Source organism: Nerophis ophidion, linkage group LG17 (assembly GCF_033978795.1).
Source record: "Nerophis ophidion isolate RoL-2023_Sa linkage group LG17, RoL_Noph_v1.0, whole genome shotgun sequence".
Taxonomy (NCBI): domain Eukaryota; kingdom Metazoa; phylum Chordata; class Actinopteri; order Syngnathiformes; family Syngnathidae; genus Nerophis; species Nerophis ophidion.
In genome coordinates this window covers 19607837-19628075 of record NC_084627.1, presented here as the reverse complement: position 1 = coordinate 19628075, position 20239 = coordinate 19607837, and the positions used below count along the sequence as shown (strand labels likewise).

Sequence of the window (20239 nt, the reverse complement as noted above, 5' to 3'; positions counted from 1 at the left end):
CGTTGCTTAAACTTTTGTTCACTTCCTGTTCTTAATCTTTTAACAATATACTCCATAAGTAATCACAATAAAAATAGATAAATAAATAATAATTGGTGAAGTAAGTTATATTTCATATGATGAGATGAGTAAGATTATTTTGAGAATGAAAAATGGATGGATGAAATAAATTCAGAATGTTTATCATGGTTCTTCCTTGTACTTTGTAAACACTTTAAGTTTGAAGAGTTTCTTGAAGTGGATCATATCAGTACATAGTTTGATTTATTTGCTAAATCCATTCCATAATTTAATTCCACATACAGATATACTTGATTGATTGATTGAAACTATTATTAGTAGACTGCACAGTTCAGTGCATATTCCGTAAAATTAACACCCGAACAAGTTTACTAACTTGTTTACGTCGGGGTCCACGTTAATCAATTCATGGTACTGAAGGTCTTAAGTGTTGTACGTGCATACAAATGTTTCAAATTACATTTTTATTTAAGATTATATTTCTCCTCTTTTGTTGAAAAAAATTGTTGTATATTCTTGGGTAGCAGGTTATAGTTTGCTTTGTGTATAATTTTAGCTGTTTGCAAATTCACTATGTTGTGGAATTTCAGTATTTTTGAATCAATAAATAAAGGGTTTATATGTTCTTTATATACAACTTTATGTATTATTCTAACTGATCTTTTTTGTGACATCGTTAATGAATGAAGTGTACGTTTGTAATTATTTCCCCATATTTCTACACAGTAACTCAGATATGGTAACACTAGCGAGCAACCATCTTAGTATGGCCCACAAAGACAATTAGTATGATGCCCCTGGTGTATGGCGACACATAGGGGATCGGCATTAAAAGGCATTAATCGACATGAAAATCAGCTGATACTGATCGACATATCCCTAATATTTATAGTTATTTAAAATCCTAGTGGATGACTGAACTTACTGCTCCGGGACGTGGTGACGGAGTGATGCCGTTGTAGCGCACCCACTTGGTGTGGGACTGCTCCACCGTGGCTTTCTGCATGTACTTGCCCTCAGAGAAGACCTTCTCCACCGTGGTCAAGTTGTAGGCGCACACGGCCGACAAGCCCACATTACCCCTAGAAGAGATTACGATTAAAAATGCAGAAAACGTACAAAATGATATTGTCTTTCTCCTCAGAGCCCAGTGACTGACCACTGGGACGTGAAGACCCCATAGATGACCGTGTCTTTCAAACTTGCTCCCTTCAGGATGAAGACATCATGTACCACGTTGAAGACAAAGTTGAGCTCGGGCATGGAACACACCAGCTTGGCTTTTAGAAAAGATGTCCACTTTTTCTGCAGTGTCCTCTGTCCTCCAAGATCACCCTGTGGAAGAAGGATGGTGAGATGAGAGAAGAAAAGAGGCAAAAGGAGTCACAATTTTCACTATTTGCCACCAACTACCCAAAAAATTGATTCTGGTGTCATCTATGACATTTTTCATTTTTTGATTACTAAAAAAAAAGCTACTTAAAAAAGTTGGACAAGGTTTTAACTCTTCTACTCCGGAACTGCTCCACACAAATGGAAGAAAAAGTGTTAAAACATTCACTCCTACTGTGCTGCCTGTGATAATATTTTCCTAACAAATACACCACATAGCGGTGCTGTAATAAAACCCCAACGTTTCAACATCGTCCAACTCCAGAAATGGCTTCTATTTTCGCACACTGGAACGCCCACTTCTTAACATAATTCCAGAGTTTTAAAATATCTGTAAGGGTTGATTAACCATCTTAGAACAAACAAATTAAATCATCAAAAGGCATTCATTTCACGGACCGGCTCTCTACGTGTGGCAAAAATAAATGCATGAAAAATAGAACCCAGTGACACGGAATTAGTGGGAGCCCTGTGCTTGTTTCTTTGCAATGATATTCCCAGCAGGTTGATGGTAGCATATACCATCAACCTACCGGGGAATGCAGATGGAAATCAACGTCTGACTACAATCTGTCACATGTACATTGTATATGTTAATTAATGTGCATTGTATCATGTCACAAAGTTATAAATAACATAACGAATGGTGACTACCTATGAGGAGTTTTATTGTTTATTGTTTAAACAAGCCTATTGGTGTGTTGGGGACCTCTGATCTAAAGAACGTTAGTCAAAGTAAGGAGTTTGTTTGACTTTGGGTGAGGTTAAAGGGAAAGGCAATAGTTGCAAAAAGACAAAGAAGAATAAAATATGGTCTATTTAGTGACATAATCTCTCATCAAATCTTTTCTCTGGACAACATATCACAATGTAATATTGCCAATATGGAAGGAGAAATGACAGCAAAGCCGGTATGATTCTCAAAACTATATGCGATTGGTCAATAAAACGCTATAGGGAAATCCCCAGTGGGCGTTCTTGTGTCATGACAGAAAATCCCAAGCCCTGCACACTTATTCAACGTTTGAAGTTGAATTGACTTAAAATTTCTCACATAGCTTTACAAAAGACCCACTGTAGTGTTTGGTCGAATCACCCTGAAATTTGGTAAATATCTTTAAGTGGCACTGCACTTTTTAATGTAAGACAAGCACACAAATTTTTTTCTATTTTTAATACATTCTAACTAGTAAATAAATGTGAGCAAAAGTCTGCTTACAATGCTTACCATGGAGCCTATGAAAGTCAATCTATTCTAAAGCGCTCTAAAACACATCCAAACACCTCCATCCAGGTTTTATATGCATGGAGTAAGTATATATGTAATGTAGTAACAGGCACATTCATAATAACATGTTTTATTTAAATATTTTGCTCATTCTAAGCATACAGCGGCACATTATTTTCACAAACGCATTTCAACGTTCACTTTTTCCTTCGACAAACATCACTGATTACTACTCACAGCAGACTTTATGAGAGCCAACAAACATAATAACTAGGGGTGGGCAAATTAATGAGTTAATTATGAGTTAACTCATCAATCTATTAACGCCGACAATTATTTTATCGCACATTTGGGTGTGTTGTTTACATGCTTTTATTTTGTTAACGCCTTTTCTTGACAAGATGGCGTCGCCCGGCGTCGAGGGGCTCTTGGTAAAGATGGAACATTTGACAAAAATACCGGACAATTCTGCAAATTTCATGGCTGGCTTACAGCGTGGTCACTCCGGGATCACTTACGACCGCCAGACAATTCTGAACGTGGATAGATCGGGCCGTTTTGGACTGAATGAGGCGTGCTTGCTAGACCGGCTAGCTAGCATGGGAATACTTTGCCGGCTACATCCAGCGGCCTGTGAAGCAGCGGAATATATGTGTTGTCCGTCTATTTATGAATAATGCAGACGAGGAGTGTTGGCTGAGTTCTTAACGTTTACTTTCAGAGCGTGCATATCACAACATACAAGATGCCGTCATGGCGACACAACCTATACCGGGCTACCGCGCATGCTCGTCACTCCTGTTGCATGCTGGGTAGGGTAGTTCTTTTTTTCCCTGGCTCATAACATCGCAATATAGTACCATGTATATGCATTCAGTTTATCAAAGCACCAAGCAAACAATCGGAAAATTCCCATCATATCAATTCCTAGATATGGTCATAATTATTTTAAGTGCACTACGCAGAATAAACACAACATTATTAATATTGCTACTATGGATAATTTGATCAAAAATTCCCTAAAACACCTCACTACCTATAATATAGGTTTTTTAAACAAAAGATCCCTGATAAAAAAAATGTTTCTGCTGTTACCTCAGAAATTGCCTGTTCAGATGTTATGATTGTGGCTCAGAGATTTGTATGTAGATTATATTTATTTTCCATAACAAACAGGATAACTTAAATACCCTGGCAGTGGCAATAAGCTTAAATGTTTGTATTTACATTTTTTGAGTTGATTTTCATAAAATATGCTATTTAACTGCTACTGTTTAACAAGGACTGATTTAAATTGTGTTTGCACAACAAATGTTTTGGCGCTTTTGTTCATGTGGGAGAATATTCCAATAAAGGTGCACTACACACTACTTTTGAATTCATTATTGGGCTTTGCGTATACAATGCAGTTAATCGCGATTAATCAGAGAAATAGTGCGATTAACTTCGATTAAAATTTTTAATCGTTGCCCAGCCCTAATAACAACACATCACTTACTATACAAGGTCTCTTCTTACTCGGTAGCCGACTGATAGGATGTTGATGTGTTCCCGTTTGGATAAAGAATGACTCATAGCCTTAGCGAAAAAAAAAGAGGGAAGAACAAAGCGGCTTTTTGTCTCCGTCTAGCCATTTTCAGGTCTCGATTGGATGCCAAAGTCGACCAACTCGTCAGAGTACATCCTCATCCTTCTGCTATCAAGGTGAGAGGCATTATTTATGATCCGGAACAAACTTTCAAGAGTTTTGCGGTGAAAAAAAAAACAGCTCACCAGTTGATGTGGTCAACAAAACCACACAAACTAATTAGCTCCCTGTGATCATGGCGCAGATATAAATAGTTTGTCTGCGTTAGTTAAAGTTAAAGTACCAATGATCGTCTCACACACACACTAGGTGTGGTGAAATTTGTCCTCTGCATTTGACCCATCCACTTGTTCACCCCCTGGGAAGTGAGGGGAGCAGTGGGCTGCAGCGGTGCCGCGCCCGGGAATCATTTATGGTGATTTAACCCCCAATTCCAACCCTTGATGCCGAGTGCCAAGCAGGGAGGCAATGGGTCCCATTTTTTATAGTCTTTGGTATGACACGGCCGGGGTTTGACCTCCCAACGTTAGTGATTATAATAACAATATCACTATCCATCCATCCATTTCCTACCGCTTATTCCCTTTTGGGGTCGCAGGTGCCTATCTCAGCTACAATCAGGCGGAAGGCGGTGTACACCCTGGACAAATCGCCACCTCATCACAGGGCCAACACATATAGACATTCACACTCACATTCACACACTCGGGCCTATTTGGTTAATATCCAGGTCACAAGATACAAATGGAGTATTGTTGGCTGTATTTGGATGTTATTTAAAGGTATTTATGGGCGGAAAAAAAGACCTCCCATTGGCTCCATTGTAATAAGACTTTTATTTACGTTTATTTACGAGTTAGAATGCATTAAAAAAATACATCTGTCGTGTCGTCTTTCATAATGATTGTAAAAGAAAGGGCAACATTTAAAAAAGTGCAGTTCCACTTAAAATGTATACATGTTTGTAAAATTGTAGCAAGAAGGCCACCATAAAAAACTAATTGCCCAAAGGTCATTTACCATTTGTCTAATGAGGATATACAGTACATAAACAAGGAGTGTCAAATTACACCGTTAATTTACAGTCATGTTTAGCGCACTATGGGCCTGAATTTCTAACATCCAAACACCACGCACTAAACAGCGTGTGCAATCTATAAAACAGTGTGTACAATAAGTGGGTGTGTTGCGTGTGATTTACTAAGACTGCGTGTGCAGCTGTAAAGTGATGCGGACACTTTACTTTTTAAAAAGAAGGATTTTTACTATACGCGGCATCACCACAGTGACACTTTCATTTACTGAACATTCCTTTTATCATACTCCATCCGTTACGTTTTGTTATGTTTTCAAACAAGTAGGAGACATGTACCACTTTTTATGGGCATTTTAACAGCGGTTGTGCAGTGCATCACCAATAAAAACACTTTTTTTTTACCGCCAAAGGTGTGTCCATTGGGGGAAGGGGTGTTCCTTTTAATCCGCTCAAGAGGCAAATAAGTTTTTTTCATATAAGAAAGATTTTAATAAAATGAATTCCATGTGAAAAAAACGTAATATAAAAAATATTAAGTGGCACCAAAACGCATAAATTGAATTTGTTTTAACAAGGGACAGGGGGTAGAAAATGGATGGATGGAAGTCCTTAAGTCCTCTGCTAGCTATAAAATAATGTTGCAGAATAGACAGTATGTTTAATATTTTTCATTTCTGACCGTCCAAAATGTTGACACACATGTATGAGGGAGGATTCTTGTCCATCCATCGTCTGTCTTTGCAGCGCGACCGCTGACCCTGCAGCCTTGTGTGTCAGTGTGTACGTCCTTCTGACACGTGCTAAACAATACGCTAAATAGTGCTCGCAAAATGGTGAGGAGTATAGATAAATCACATTGCGCCTGCAACATAAGTATATTGCATATTCTCCTCCCAGTATTGTGGCCGTTTTAATGAGCAACATACATTTTGCATATTAGATTAAGGCAAAGACGCAAAATGCATTGCGTGATTGAACGCTTTATTCTGCTCACTTAACAGACGCAATCCACTTTGCACACATTTAGGAGATCAGCGTTGAAAAATTACATTAACGCAATTTAAAAAAGATACGGTCTGACTTACTAAAACAGATGCAATCCTAAAAGCACATCTTATAGGATTGCACGTGTTTTAGTAAATCAGGCACTATCTTTTTTAAATTACGTTAATCACATTTTTCATCTCTGACTTTAATCTCTGTATACGAATTGCCTCGCCATCGTCTTATGCTTGACTAGCACTATGCGACACAAATATTATAAAAAAAGAGATCTCACTCTGTCACTAGACTTGGCTAAGCGTGTAATGTTAGCGTCTTTGAATAACGCAGATAGGATGAATTATACCTAACATTGTAAAATATTCATTATAAATCTAAAGATGTGTCAGAAGTGTGTTTATAGAAAGTTCAAGTTCAACATTCATGACTTATTGTTTAAAACCTGTTCTTAATGTTTTTTGTTGCGTTAACTTCAGCACTTTATATGGACCTGATGTTTTATTTTAGTAAATACAACAGGCTTATTAATCTGTTAAAAATAAATGGCTTCATAAAGCCACTTTTTAAAAATATATATATCTATCTTCAGAACAATACATCTAAATTCACTTGTTTTGTTGTTATTGCCATCACTTTTCCAGCAAATGAGGCATACAGTAGTGGCTCGTTTATTCGTGTTGACAGGATAATTTTGCTCATCCGGTTTGAAGCCGAAATATTATTGCACTCTTTTTGGAAGTAAGAGATAAAGAAAACAAACACGCACATGCTTAGTAACTATATAAGAATGCGAGCAAAATGATTAAGTTTATTTTCATTTATTGTGCGATTAATTGATTGATAATCGGTCAAGGCCTACCTGACTTTGGACACCATTGCAGTAGAATATTGTAAATAAGCGTACCTTACAAACACGTGCCACTCTCGGAATGAGCAGATTGCCAAAGAACTCGTACTCCACGGACACCTCGGTGAAGAAGTAGTAGATTTTATCATCCTCGCCATCCACTGTGGTATCTCCTTCCCTTATCACATCAGCGAAAACAAAACTCGGCTCTGCAAAAAAAGGGGGGGATTTTTTTTTTAAGTGAAGCACTACTAACTATACCTGTACAGACAAAGTACTCTGGTACTAATGAATTAAATACGATACCATACTGCCTTAGAAAAATACTGGTACTTTTTTTTTCATTCGCATACTACCATTGGCGGTGACTTACTGAGCCAGGCACAAAGCGCATACAAGCAGAAACAATGTGGAGAGGAAGATGGCAAAAAAAAAAAAAAAAAAAATATATATATATATACATACATATATATATATACATACATACATACATACGTATATATATATATACATACATATATATATATATATGTATGTATATATATATATATGTATATATATGTATGTATATATATGTATATATATATATATGTATGTATATATATGTATATATGTATATATATATATATATATATATATATATATATATATATATATATATATATATATATATATATATATATATATATATATATATGTGTAGACGCACACAACTGGTTTATTGGTTGCCAATTTTTTGCGCAGCCAAAACAGACCACGTTTGTGTAAACTAATGCAAGTGAATTGACTGAATCTTTTTATCTTTAATAATGCGTGTTTTACCAGCAACATGTCTTATCTGTGTAGTTTTAGCCATAGTATTGTTTTTACTATTTACTAATGATTGTATTTGCCCTAAAGCACAGACCAAGAGTGACAACAATGAGTTGTGAAGCATTTATTAATACAATGTCAAAAAAGCGTTCTATTGTATTTTAACCTAATCATAGATACGGCAGGCTATGTAATATGTAAAATATACAATTGTAAAAAGTTCTTTGAGTCCATCCATTCGTTTTCCACCGCTTATTCCCTTCGGGGTCGCGGGGGGCACTGGAGCCTATCTCAGCTACAATCGGGCGGAAGGCACTGTACACCTAGGACAAGTCACCACCTCATCGGAGGGCCAACACAGATAGACAACATTCACACTCACATTCACACACTAGGGCCCATTTAGTGTTACCATTCAACCTATCCCCAGGTGCATGTCTTTGGAGGTGGGAGGAAGCCGGAGTACCCAGAGGGAACCCACTCAGTCACGGGGAGAACATGCAAACTCCACACAGAAAGATCCCGAGCCCGGGATTGAACTCACGACTACTCAGGACCTTCGTATTGTGAGGCAGTTGCACTAACCCTTCTTCCACCGTGCTGCCCTGTTCTTTGAGTGCAATAAGTTGTTGTTGTTGTAATTCAAAAGGCATTAAACACTTCATTATTTTTATTTTATTTTATTTATTTATTATTGTTCTTTGAGTGCAATAAGAAAAAAAAAGTGTTTAATGCCTTTTGAATTTTATTTTAATCTTTTAAAATTGTTCTTTGAGTGTAATAAGAAATGTTTGTTTAATGTATCTTAAGAATTTCTGTTAAATTGAAGTCGATATTGACATTTTTTTGTGGTCACCTTTAACTTGAAAAGTATTTAAACACATTTTGGTAGTGGTACCAAAACAATGGTATCGGGACAACCCTACTGGTAACTCACCATTGAGCCATGACGTGGTATACTCCGTCCTCAGTAGAGACTGAGATGGTGAGTATTTGGAAATAATGGGCTCACTCCCCAAGAAGTTATATGCAGTCCCCGAGTACAGCTCTCCATCTGATCAAAACCACCATAACAAAGTTATTGTCTCAGATAGAGTCTTTATTTATAATTAACAGCGTTTTGCAAAATGAGCGAAAAAAGTGGTTCTCACTCACCAACCATGACGGTGGTGAAGCTCTGCGAAGGGTCGAAAGAGCACTTCCCCCTGCCGTCTTCGGCTCGACCCTCCAGGGAAAAGTCAGCCAAGTTCTGCAGGAAGAAAGCAAATCTAACATGTCATCTTTGTGCTGCCATTGTTCACTGTTGGAGATGCAGCATTGATGATAATAACAGACCAAGTAATCACACTGGGGTTGAAAGGCATATGTCCCACAGATGTATAACCGCTTGTTGTCGATGACCTGCAGCACTTGGATGTAGTTAAGACAGTCGGTCTGGACAGAAGCAAAAGACAGAAAATATGAATGTACTCTTCCATAACAGAATAAACCAGAACTATTTATTTTACCATTTTTTAACTTAATTTATTTCATCAGTTTTTCCCAAAGTATTTTTTACATCTCTTACCTCTTTTGACTTCCCCTTGATGGTGCACATGGCTATGGGGCTGTCGCCAACCTGCCACAGAGCCTTCAAGTGTTGGCAAAGAAATCAGAATTAAAACATATCCTGTTGTTTGACACTGTAATTAATTTGTTTCATACCTTGTTGTTCTGGATGGTGACGTTCTTCTTACTAAGTTCAAAGATGGCTTCCCTGGCGCCCACGTATAGAGCATCTCTGTCCTCGCTCAGCAGTAGTGTGGAGTAGTTGAAGATGCCCGGCTCAGAAAACTCCAACAGCTCTAAATCTAAGCACAGCGTTCACATTTACCATTAAAACCTTAAAATTCAACTATAATGTGCCTGTAAAGTCACTCAAAACTCTTCTTTCATGTTTTTTTGATAGTGTTACAGAACAATTTCAACGAGCAGATATGTGATGATGATGAGTACAGAACAGGAAAAAATACTTATTATGACCTACAAAAGTGGCACATACACTATATCAGCTGCTGAGTAGAATGTGGCAAAAATATAAGAAAATAATATGTATTTAAAAAACTTCAAAACATGCACCCCTTCTGTGTTGCCGAGGCTGTTACTGTCCTGATAAATACAACACATGGTGGCGCTGTTATTTCCACCAAAGTTTGAGCCTATTCCAATATCAATAAAATGGTATTTACCTGTATTCAGTATAGCCCTTTTCATGCACAGTCAAGTTGCAACATAGAGAAAGTGAGTTACACAAGAAAAATCTAATAAATAACAAACATTTTTGGAAAACCGCCACCTTTGAGGCATTCACACTGGAGAAAAACTAAAAATAACATAATCAAAAAAAAAATAAAATAAATAAAAATACATGAAAAAATAAAATACAAATAATACATTAGTAAATGAAAACGTAAAAAGCTAGAATAATAATAATTAAAAAAATACAAAAAATGCAAATTAAGTAATTTTAATCAACATTTCTCACAATAAAATTATTGTAACTTAAGGTGTTTAGCAAAATCACCATAAAAATGTGGTACACATGACAAACACATCTGTTAAATTGTACGCACAATTGGTTGAAAAATATGGCCGCTATCAAGTAAACTGTCATACAGGGGGGACTGTTGCAATTCCATTGATCATTTGTCTATAGTGATTATATAACTTTGATGAGATCTGTCTATCAAGTGCTCATGTAAAGCGAAACATACGTTACTTTAAACATTGCCTGTTAAGTAATTAAGGGTATAACGTTAGCGACAGTTTGACCTTGCAACTGATTATTTCTTGCTAGAAAAAGATTTTTCATTGTGAAAAATCAGACATTTAGATACACAATGCATGGACAAACTGTATGCAAATATAGCTTTTCTCTGACCAGTAAATATAAATAAAGGCTCTGTCTGGTGAGTCTCTGCCCAATATATCACAAGGAGAAAAAAAATCCTGTCTGTCTTTTAAGATCAAACATGTGTTTTCTTTACTGGTGCCAGGCAGTCGTTGCCGCTGACATAAGGTTCAGACAAGATAAACATTCATTCAGTCATTTCCATGGGCTTGTACAAGGAACCATAAATTAAAACTTTCACCAAAACACAATGTTGTGGGGCGTAGAGCCGGGGAGGGCAACTATGCTTACTATGCAATTGGCTTCACAGTAACTTGCTGCCATCAATTGTGAGTCTTCAAGTCATTGTGGTTGACGGCTACGGGACTTTGCTTGGTCATGAAAACATGACTCAAGTTGCACAATCACACGGTCTGGAGCACTTTTTTGACCCATATCAGTGGCATCCAGCCGCAAAATCTCCCAAAACTGCAAGCAAGAGAATAAAATGAAGAGTGCTTGTGACTTGGTTTAACAGCACTGCCATTAAAGCAACTAAGGTACATCTACGTCCCACTGGGGTGAGTTTTTCCTTGCCCTTATGTGGGCTCTGTACCGCGGATGTCGTAGTGGCTTGTGCAGCCCTTTGAGACACTTGTGATTTAGGGCTGTATAAATAAACAGTGATTGATTGATGAAGGTTGGGCATAAAAGTCGCTTAGTTGATGTTACAAAACTAAAAGGTCCAAAACTATATTATTTTGCAACAATCCAAAATTTTAAAGTTCTTAGGAAAAACAACTGAACAAAAAAGGAAGGGGAGCATATACGTCTATTTCTAATGCTAAGCCCTCACCCTCAAACCTCACTGTGGTTTGAGAGGAAGGAAGTAACACCACTGGGCAAGGATGAACACATCGTGATCCTGCCAGCTGATAAAGGGAAATGCACAGTCATTCTCAACACAACTGACTACTAACACCAGTTGCTTACACTCCTCAAAGACTCCAACACATGTGAAATACTCTAAAGGGACCCCCAAATTGGGTCCAAATATTTATGACCGTACAAAAATACACAAAAATGGGGCTCCCCTCAGACCCATTGTCAGCAGCATTAACTCTGACATACAATATTACTAAGTATGTGGCCAACATTTTGGCCACTTTGGTTGGCAAAACTCCACATCATGTCCAATACGCAATTGACTCTGTAGCAAAGACCAGAGATCTAAAACTGGACAAAAATTCAACTATGGTTTATTTCGACGTCATCTCCATGTTCTTCACCTGTATTCCAACCCAGGATGCAGTAGAGACAGTGAGGCAATGTCTACTAGATAATCACACCTTAGAGGATAGATCCACACTAAACCCAGAACAGATTTACCTTTTGCTGGCTCTTTGCCTTAACACTGCATCAGTGGTTCTTAACCTGGGTTCTATCCAACCCTAGGGGTTCGGTGAGTCAGCCTCAGATCTTATCGGTTCGACGGAGCCTCCGCCGCGGAGGTCAAGACACACCCGACTCATCATGTAAATAAAAAACTCCCTCTATCGGCTTTATGGATACGGCAACAGCAGAAGTCAGACTGATTTGCATGTGTGTAATTTGTTGTGAGTTCATTCACTGTGTTTTTTTTTCGTTGAACAAGGTGACATTTTATTTTTCACTAAAGAAGGGTTTGGTGAATGCGCATATGAAACTGGTAGGGTTCGGTATCTCCAACAAAGTTAAGAACCACAGCACTACATACTTCTCAATCAATGGGAACGTTTTATCGACAAAAACATGGTTGTGCCATGGGATCACCTGTATCTCCAATAGTAACAAACCTTTACATGGAGGAAATGGAAAAGAGAGCTTTGAGCTCTTTCAATGGAACAGCACCAGGTCATTGGTACACATATGTGGCTGACACATGGGTGAAAATCAGAAACCAAGAAGTGCAAGCCTAAATATTAACTCAGTGGACCAACCAATCAAGTTCACACGTGAGGATGTCAAAGACAGTAAGTTGCCTTTTTTGGACTGTGATGTCCACATTGGAGAAAACAGGGGCCTCCGTGTCAGGGTTTACCAAAAACCCACATATACCGTTTAATACCTACTTTTTGACTCACACCACCCACTGGAACAAAAACTGGGCAGTATCAGAACCCTTCAACACAGAGCTGTTAATGTTCCTAACAGCCCACAGGCCAAAGGGAAAGAGCATAGGCATTCAAGGAAGCTTTAAAAACCTGTGGTTACCCCAGCTGGTTGTTTGTCAAAAGTGCATCCAGTTCCAGAAAAAAAAAAGAACAGGAGGAAAAAGGTGCCAGACACAAAAATATTGTCATTCCATATTGTCTTCCTACTCCATTTCAAACATGTTATAAAGTCAGATGAGAATATGTAAATTGTAAAATGTGACATATTGTGACAGCATACATGTTCAAAATAAACTTAAATCAGACGGAAGCAAAGTGGCCATAGCATTATTCTATTTTTCTAAATGAGGCACTTGCTGGAAAAAGTTTGGACCACCCTGATCTAGACAATTTTAAAGTTCTTTTAAAAAGCTCTACAAGGAACACGGTGTATTGTGGGTGCTTAGCTTTAATTTGAATGAGCTACGTTGATCCATGCCTGTCTCCTAGAAGACCTAGTGTGCACTTGATTCACCTTTTTGCACTTTAACTCTTCCACTTGTCCAAAGTAATGGATGACATATACCACATGCAACAACGTACTATTAGGGATTGGGACAAGCGGATAAAAATGTTAGCAACACTGGCAAAGCTATGCAAGCAAGGGTGCTACCATTATGATCACGCTAGGTTAGCCTGTTCCCTGACAAAAGACTAAATGACAACGTCTATAGATAACTGACGGCAGAGCACCAGGCTGTATTTTTAAGATGTGTAACAAAGACTGTTTTTTTTTTTTTTGGGGGGGGGGGGGGGGGGGGGGGGGGCGTGTGCAGGCACCATATCCCTTCCCCTTCGAGCTGTCCTGGATGAAATTAAATTCTTTTTTCCAATCATTTTGGAACTTGCAAGCATATTTCTTCTTCTTACTCATCGTCGCCACGTCTTTTCTTCGTTCTTTTTCTTCGTCTCCTTCTTGTTGTGTGTGCAGTTGTGCACTGAGCTCCAAAAGCCGTAGATGTTATTTAGCGTCCCGGAAGAGTTAGTGCTGCAAGGGTTTCTGAGTATTTGTCTTTTTGTGTTTATGTTGTGTTACGGTGCGGATGTTCTCCCGAAATGTGTTTGTCATTCTTGTTTGGTGTGGGTATTAGAAACTATGTTAAAGTTGTTTATACGGCCACCATCAGTGGCTGTTGACCAAGTATGATTGCATTCACTTGTGTGTGTGTGTTTGTGTGTGTGTGCTTGAAATTAACGTTATCATTAAACCATTGAAAAGATCATACAACGTTGTCAGCATTCCTTGACATCTTCGAGTAAAAGACCGTTGTTAAACCCGTTCCACGCTATTATGTGACTGAGCCGGCACTAGCTCTAGCCTTTAAATAGACTCCCTTTTTAGACCAGTTGATCTGCCGTTTCTTTTCTTTTTCTTCTATGTCCCACTCTCCCTTGTGGAGGGGGTCCGGTCCCGATCCGGTGGCCATGTACTGCTTGTCTGTGTATCGGCTGGGGACATCTCTGCGATGCTGATCCGCCTCCGCTTGGGATGGTTTCCTGCTGGCTCCGCTGTGAACGGGACTCTCGCTGCTGTGTTGGATCCGCTTTGGACTGAACTCTCGCGACTGTGTTGGATCCATTGTGGATTGAACTTTCACAGTATCATGTTAGACCCGCTCGACATCCATTGCTTTCCTCCTCTCTAAGGTTCTCATAGTCATCATTGTCACCGACTTCCCACTGGGTCATTATTGTCACCGATGTCCCACTGGGTGTGAGTTTTCCTTGCCCTTATGTGGGCCTACCGAGGATGTCGTGGTGGTTTGTGCAGCCCTTTGAGACACTAGTGATTTAGGGCTATATAAGTAAACATTGATTGATTGATTGATATGGAAGAAAAGCGGACGCCTGGACAGCTTGCGGCTGTTATGGGTTAAAAGTTTCAGGTGAGAGAGGACGCTAAAGGCAGTTCCTTAAAACGCCCCCAAAATTGTTGTACGGGTGGAAATCGGGAGAAATTAGGGAGAATGGTTGCCCCGGGAGATTTTCAGGAGGGGCACTGAAATTCGGGAGTCTCCCGGGAATATCGGGAGGGTTGGCAAGTTGACTCAGTCTAAAAAAGGAACAACATAACATTGAGCTACAGCCATGCAGACCTGCGTCGGCCAGTATTAGCGTGTCCGATACTGGATGGAAACAGGAGTTCAGAATCTTTCTTGATGATTCATTACATACCGCTTGCAGTTTTTTTCATAGTTTGGCCGAGGGTGCTCCTTATACTCAGGAGCGACTTATGTGTGAAATTATTAACACATTACCATAAAATATCAAATAATATTATTTAGCTCATTCACGTAAGAGACTAGACGTATAAGATTTCATGGGATTTAGGGATTAGGAGTGACAGATTGTTTGGTAAACATATAACATGTTCTATATGTTATAGTTATTTGAATGACTCTTAATATAATATGTTACGTTAACATACCAGGCTCCTTCTCAGTTGGTTATTTATGCATCATATAACGTACACTTATTCAGCCTGTTGTTCACTATTCTTTATTTTTTTTAAATTGCCTTTCAAATGTCTATTCTTGGTGTTGGGTTTTATCAAATACATTTCCACAAAAAATGTGACTTATATATGTTTTTTCCCTTCTTTATCATGCATTTTCGGCAAGTGCGACATATATTCCGGAGCGACTTATACTCCGAAAAATACGGTACTTAGTTTTGGAGTTTGTAGTCGAGCTAGGAGGGACTCCTGCCAGGACATACAAAAATGGTAGCCATGAAATGAAATCACCTCAGTGGGTGAATGAAATGAAAGAGGGCTCGCATTGCGGAAGGAGGAAAGCTTTGAAGTGCAGTGAAGTGCAGTAGTAGTGAAGTGCGGTGAAGTGCAGTAGTTCTCAGGAAGAGCCCGAGCACAGGAGCTATTTATGTGACACCAGAATGCAAAGCAGATCTCTCACTTGAGCTGCAGCTGTGGTTAGACTGAGGAGGCTTGAGGGGGGGACAGGTGCTCCAAGTAAAAAGACATCAAATTCACGCATTTTCCCCCCAGATTTGAGTAACTTCTCATTTTATGACTCATATTAGTTTAAGTCAACAGGGGGGTTTCTAAAGAAGAAGTCTATTTCCCAGAATGGAATCTAGAGTTTTATGCATTGTACTCTATTTTACTTTTGTTGCTTACTGTATGTAAAGTGAATTTGAGTTTTTAGAACAACACTTCTAAATAAAATGTATTTTTATCATTAAGGTTTTTTTAAAGCCAACTAAGGGAACTTGAAGAAGACCACAAAAGACTGTAGACCAAGACTATTCAACCTAAATATTTTGGGTACTACATTTCCAGAAAGTTCAGGGCCAGGGGGGCAAACGTCTACCTTTACTATCATTCTTATTTTGTATATTCATGAGAATCAGCGTTCTCTGCAGTGGACATTACCAAAATTCGGGTACAAAATATCCCTGTCTAGACAACTATGGAGAAATGTGTCTTTTTATGCAACCCCAAAAAATTATTGGCAAACAAACAAACATTTGTAAACAAAAATATTGGAATTGAAACCACAAAAAAGACTTTGGTAAAAAAAAATACAAATTAGAAATAAAAAATATACCGTATTTTTCGGACTTTAAGTCACAGTTTTTTCATAGTTTGGCCGGGGGAAAGACTTATGTGTGAAATTATTAACACGTTACCGTAAAATATCAAATAATATTATTTAGCTCATTCACGTAAGAGACTGGACGTATAAGATTTCATGGGATTTATTGATTAGGAGTGACAGATTGTTTGGTAAACATATAGCATGTTTTATATGTTATAGTTATTTGAATGACTCTTACCATAATATGTTAGGTTAACATACCTTCTCAGTTGGTTATTTATGCGCCATATAACGTACACTTATTCAGCCTGTTGTTCACTATTCTTTATTTATTTTAAATTGACTTTCAAATGTCTATTCTTGGTGTTGGGTTTTATCACATACATTTCCCCAAAAAATGCGACTTATACTCCAGTGCGACTTATATGTTTTTTTTTTCCTTCTTTATTATGCATTTTCGGCAGGTGCAACTTATATTCCGGAGCGACTTATACTCCGAAAAATACGGTATATACATTTTTTTTTTAAATAATTTGTTGTTGCAAATAATTTTTTGGTTACAAATGGTTTTTTTGATCACATTCAACGTCAATCTTGTGGGTGAGGCCACCTCTGAACAATGTTAGAAGCCTTTTTATTAGTGAGTACCCCGAGTCTTTAGCATTTTCCCTCCAAATGTGTTGAAGGCGGAAGTCATGCCCTTGTGGTCACACCATCATCCAAGATCGACTAATAAACAGACTTCTAACATGTTATTAAGAGAGGCCCGCCCTCAAGATTGAAGTTGAACCTGACCAAAAAAAGGATTTGTAACCCAAAAATTATTTTTAACTAAGTCTACACGTATCTCTTATGTGTGACTTCCATCTACTGGTCACACTTATCATTACACCATGTACCAAATAAAATTGCTTTAAGGTCATTAAGCACAACCAGAAATATTTTGTACGTTAGGCACACCGGGTTATAACGCGCAATGTCGATTTTTGAGAAAATTAAAGGATTTTAAGTGCACCTTATAGTCTGAAAAATACGGTAATTAGTTTGATTGATTGAGTACTTGGATAAAACACACTTTATAACCTCAAAACATATTTTAGGAATTAGTTAAAATTGTTTATGCTTGCCATAACCTTCATTTTTTTTCCTAATGAATGCATATCATCAACATTGAAATTGCACTTTTAACATCTGTACATTTAAAAAAAATAAAAAAATAAATCCGCCGTTTACAGTCACACAGATCACAGCACCCACACACCACCGTTTCCGTGAGAAAACTAGGATTGTGTATTTTAAAGTTCAGGTCGCTCCATGCCGTCTGGATTTTATAAATGTTTATTAGTTCCACTCAAACAATAAATCGAAGCAACACAACATAAATCAAAGCTTTTTTCCTCGTCTAATCGATTAATCGTTGCAGCGCAAGCGCAAACATTTGTTGAGTCTATTCAACAAACTTTTCTAAATTTGAGTTTCTTCAATTAAACCTAACCAGAAAGTTGAGGTAATATTGGAAATGGTGTTTTATCTGATTACTAAAATAATCAATAGCTGCAGCTCTGAGGCACCTTTTTTTAATGAGAACCGCCACATATCATACCAGAAAGCAATAGAAAGACCTAATATAATCCACCAAGTCAAAACCTGTTTGGGTATGCAAGTTATAAATGATCATTATTATTGGGCACGATATAATCATAGCTGAAATAGACAGTTTTAAAATCCAATAACATAGCAGCTTTCAAGTGATGGCACAAACAAATGAAACGTCCCACAAGCATGAGTGCAACATTCATGCTTGTGGAAATAAACCATTGTGGACTCGCCTTGATATCTCCACGAAGTCCGAGGAACAGAATGGGGTCCGTGGGTGGACACCTCCAGGAGCAGACCCAGGAACACTCCGAGCACGCCAAATCCCATATTGGACTCCGACAGTTTGGGAACTGTCAAGTTTCCTCTGTAAGACACAGCAGCAGAAATGAGGCAAGCGCAGGTAGAGTCAAATAAGACATTTCACTACGGCGAATGAGAAGAGAAGCAGTTCCTTGCACGCTGCTGTTCTTACGCAGCGCTGAACAAAAAAGGGAAGAGTTGCACATCCACTTCCCTTACAGTGAGATGTTCACGAGTGATATCACTTGCTGTTCCGTCTCACACGTCTATAATGACATTCTGATCAAATATTCATCTGAGCAAAAACTGAACATCGGCTACAATAAATGTGTAACAGTGTGGAAAAACTACAATAACAACTTGACATGATGATTCATTCACTCCCTTTGGCTTACTGAGAAAAATTCCCCCACCTGTAGTTAACATGTTCTTTTGCATTTAAAGTCGAGAGATAATTTTACCCAAAAATATGCTGGTGACGATGACGACAGGGCTTATTTTAGCCCTCAAATTAAATTTTCTATTTGATCTTCTGCAGAGCTTTACAGTATGTGACCTTCCTGCCTCTTAATGGTTTCCTCCAGGATGGAGGAAGCAGCTTTGTCCCAATTGGAGGAGACACTGAACATATCCAAACACACCTCGACAGCTCATATTTTCCGTTGTAATATGTAAGCACACAGCACGTAGGCAAGTGTGAACGAGAAATGGAGGTTGAAGATGACAACAATGTATTCCACTGAACAGTCTCAGGGAAATATGCAAGTAAAGGAAGTCCAAGAATGTGAGCACCTTTTGAGAAAAAGAAAAATTGAAAAAGAAATAGGAACATTTCTATGAGCACAAAGTGCGGCCAGGCAAACCCCAAAATAGAATTATGAAAATCCATACTACATTTCATTGGAGTGCATTTCTACTGTATTTTAGCTTTGGATTTTTTCCCATCTACCTATCAACCTCTTTTGGGTGTATGTTTAACATTCACATGTCTCATGTGATGTACCACAGATTTGTTGGGGTTTTTTTGAGCAGAAAATTTACTAACATCACTATCATCATTTTAAAACGTATTGAAATATTCTATAACATGTGTGCGAATAACTCAGAAAACGTTTCCAATTTGGCAAAGCTATCCTGCAGCCACGCCTCCCATGGTAATTACTTCAGGTGTTTATCTTCACAATCTGTCATGTCCAAAATATACTTTTGCACAGGCTACTAATAAATACTCTGCAACTATAACTGGTTCGGAACAAACAGTATTTGAAATTAGAGATGTCCGATAATATCCAATAAATGCTTTAGAGGTAAATTATCGGTTTCAAAATTAGCGGTATTAAAAAAAGGAAAATGTATGACTTTTTAAAACGCAGCTGTGTAGGGAGAAGTGCAGAGCGCCAATAAACCTTAAATGGCACTGCCTTTGCGTACCGGCACAGTCACATAATATTTCCGGCTTTTCACACCACACAAGTGAATGCAAAGCATAATTGATCAATAGCCATACAGGTCACACTGAGGGTGGCCATATAAACAACGTTAACACTGTTACAAATATGCACCCCACTGTGAACCCACACCAAACAAGAATGACAAACAAATTTCGGGAGAAGATCCACACCGTAACACAACATAAACACAACAGAACAAATGCCCAGAACCCCTTGGAGCACTAACTCTTCCGGGATGCTACAATATAGACCCCCACTATCCACAAAACCCTCCCACCTCAACCTTCTAAATTCCAAGCTGCTGTTTTGAGGCATGTTAAAAAAAATGCACTTTGTGACTT

The 20239-nt window shown here is 38.3% G+C and overlaps 1 protein-coding gene across 1 annotated transcript in view; it reads right to left on the bottom strand.

Annotated features, from left to right (window-relative positions):
• Positions 1-20239, bottom strand: part of sema4d (sema domain, immunoglobulin domain (Ig), transmembrane domain (TM) and short cytoplasmic domain, (semaphorin) 4D) — a 97979-nt gene that overhangs the window by 8159 nt on the left and 69581 nt on the right. Inside the window, exons 3-11 of the mRNA XM_061876478.1 lie at positions 18378-18511; positions 9632-9777; positions 9495-9557; positions 9263-9361; positions 9083-9176; positions 8865-8981; positions 7172-7323; positions 1181-1356; positions 947-1103 (exon numbers count right to left, since the gene is read on the bottom strand). Of these exons, the coding sequence (XP_061732462.1) occupies positions 947-1103; positions 1181-1356; positions 7172-7323; positions 8865-8981; positions 9083-9176; positions 9263-9361; positions 9495-9557; positions 9632-9777; positions 18378-18511 (1138 nt within the window). The remainder of the gene's footprint in view (positions 1-946; positions 1104-1180; positions 1357-7171; positions 7324-8864; positions 8982-9082; positions 9177-9262; positions 9362-9494; positions 9558-9631; positions 9778-18377; positions 18512-20239) is intronic.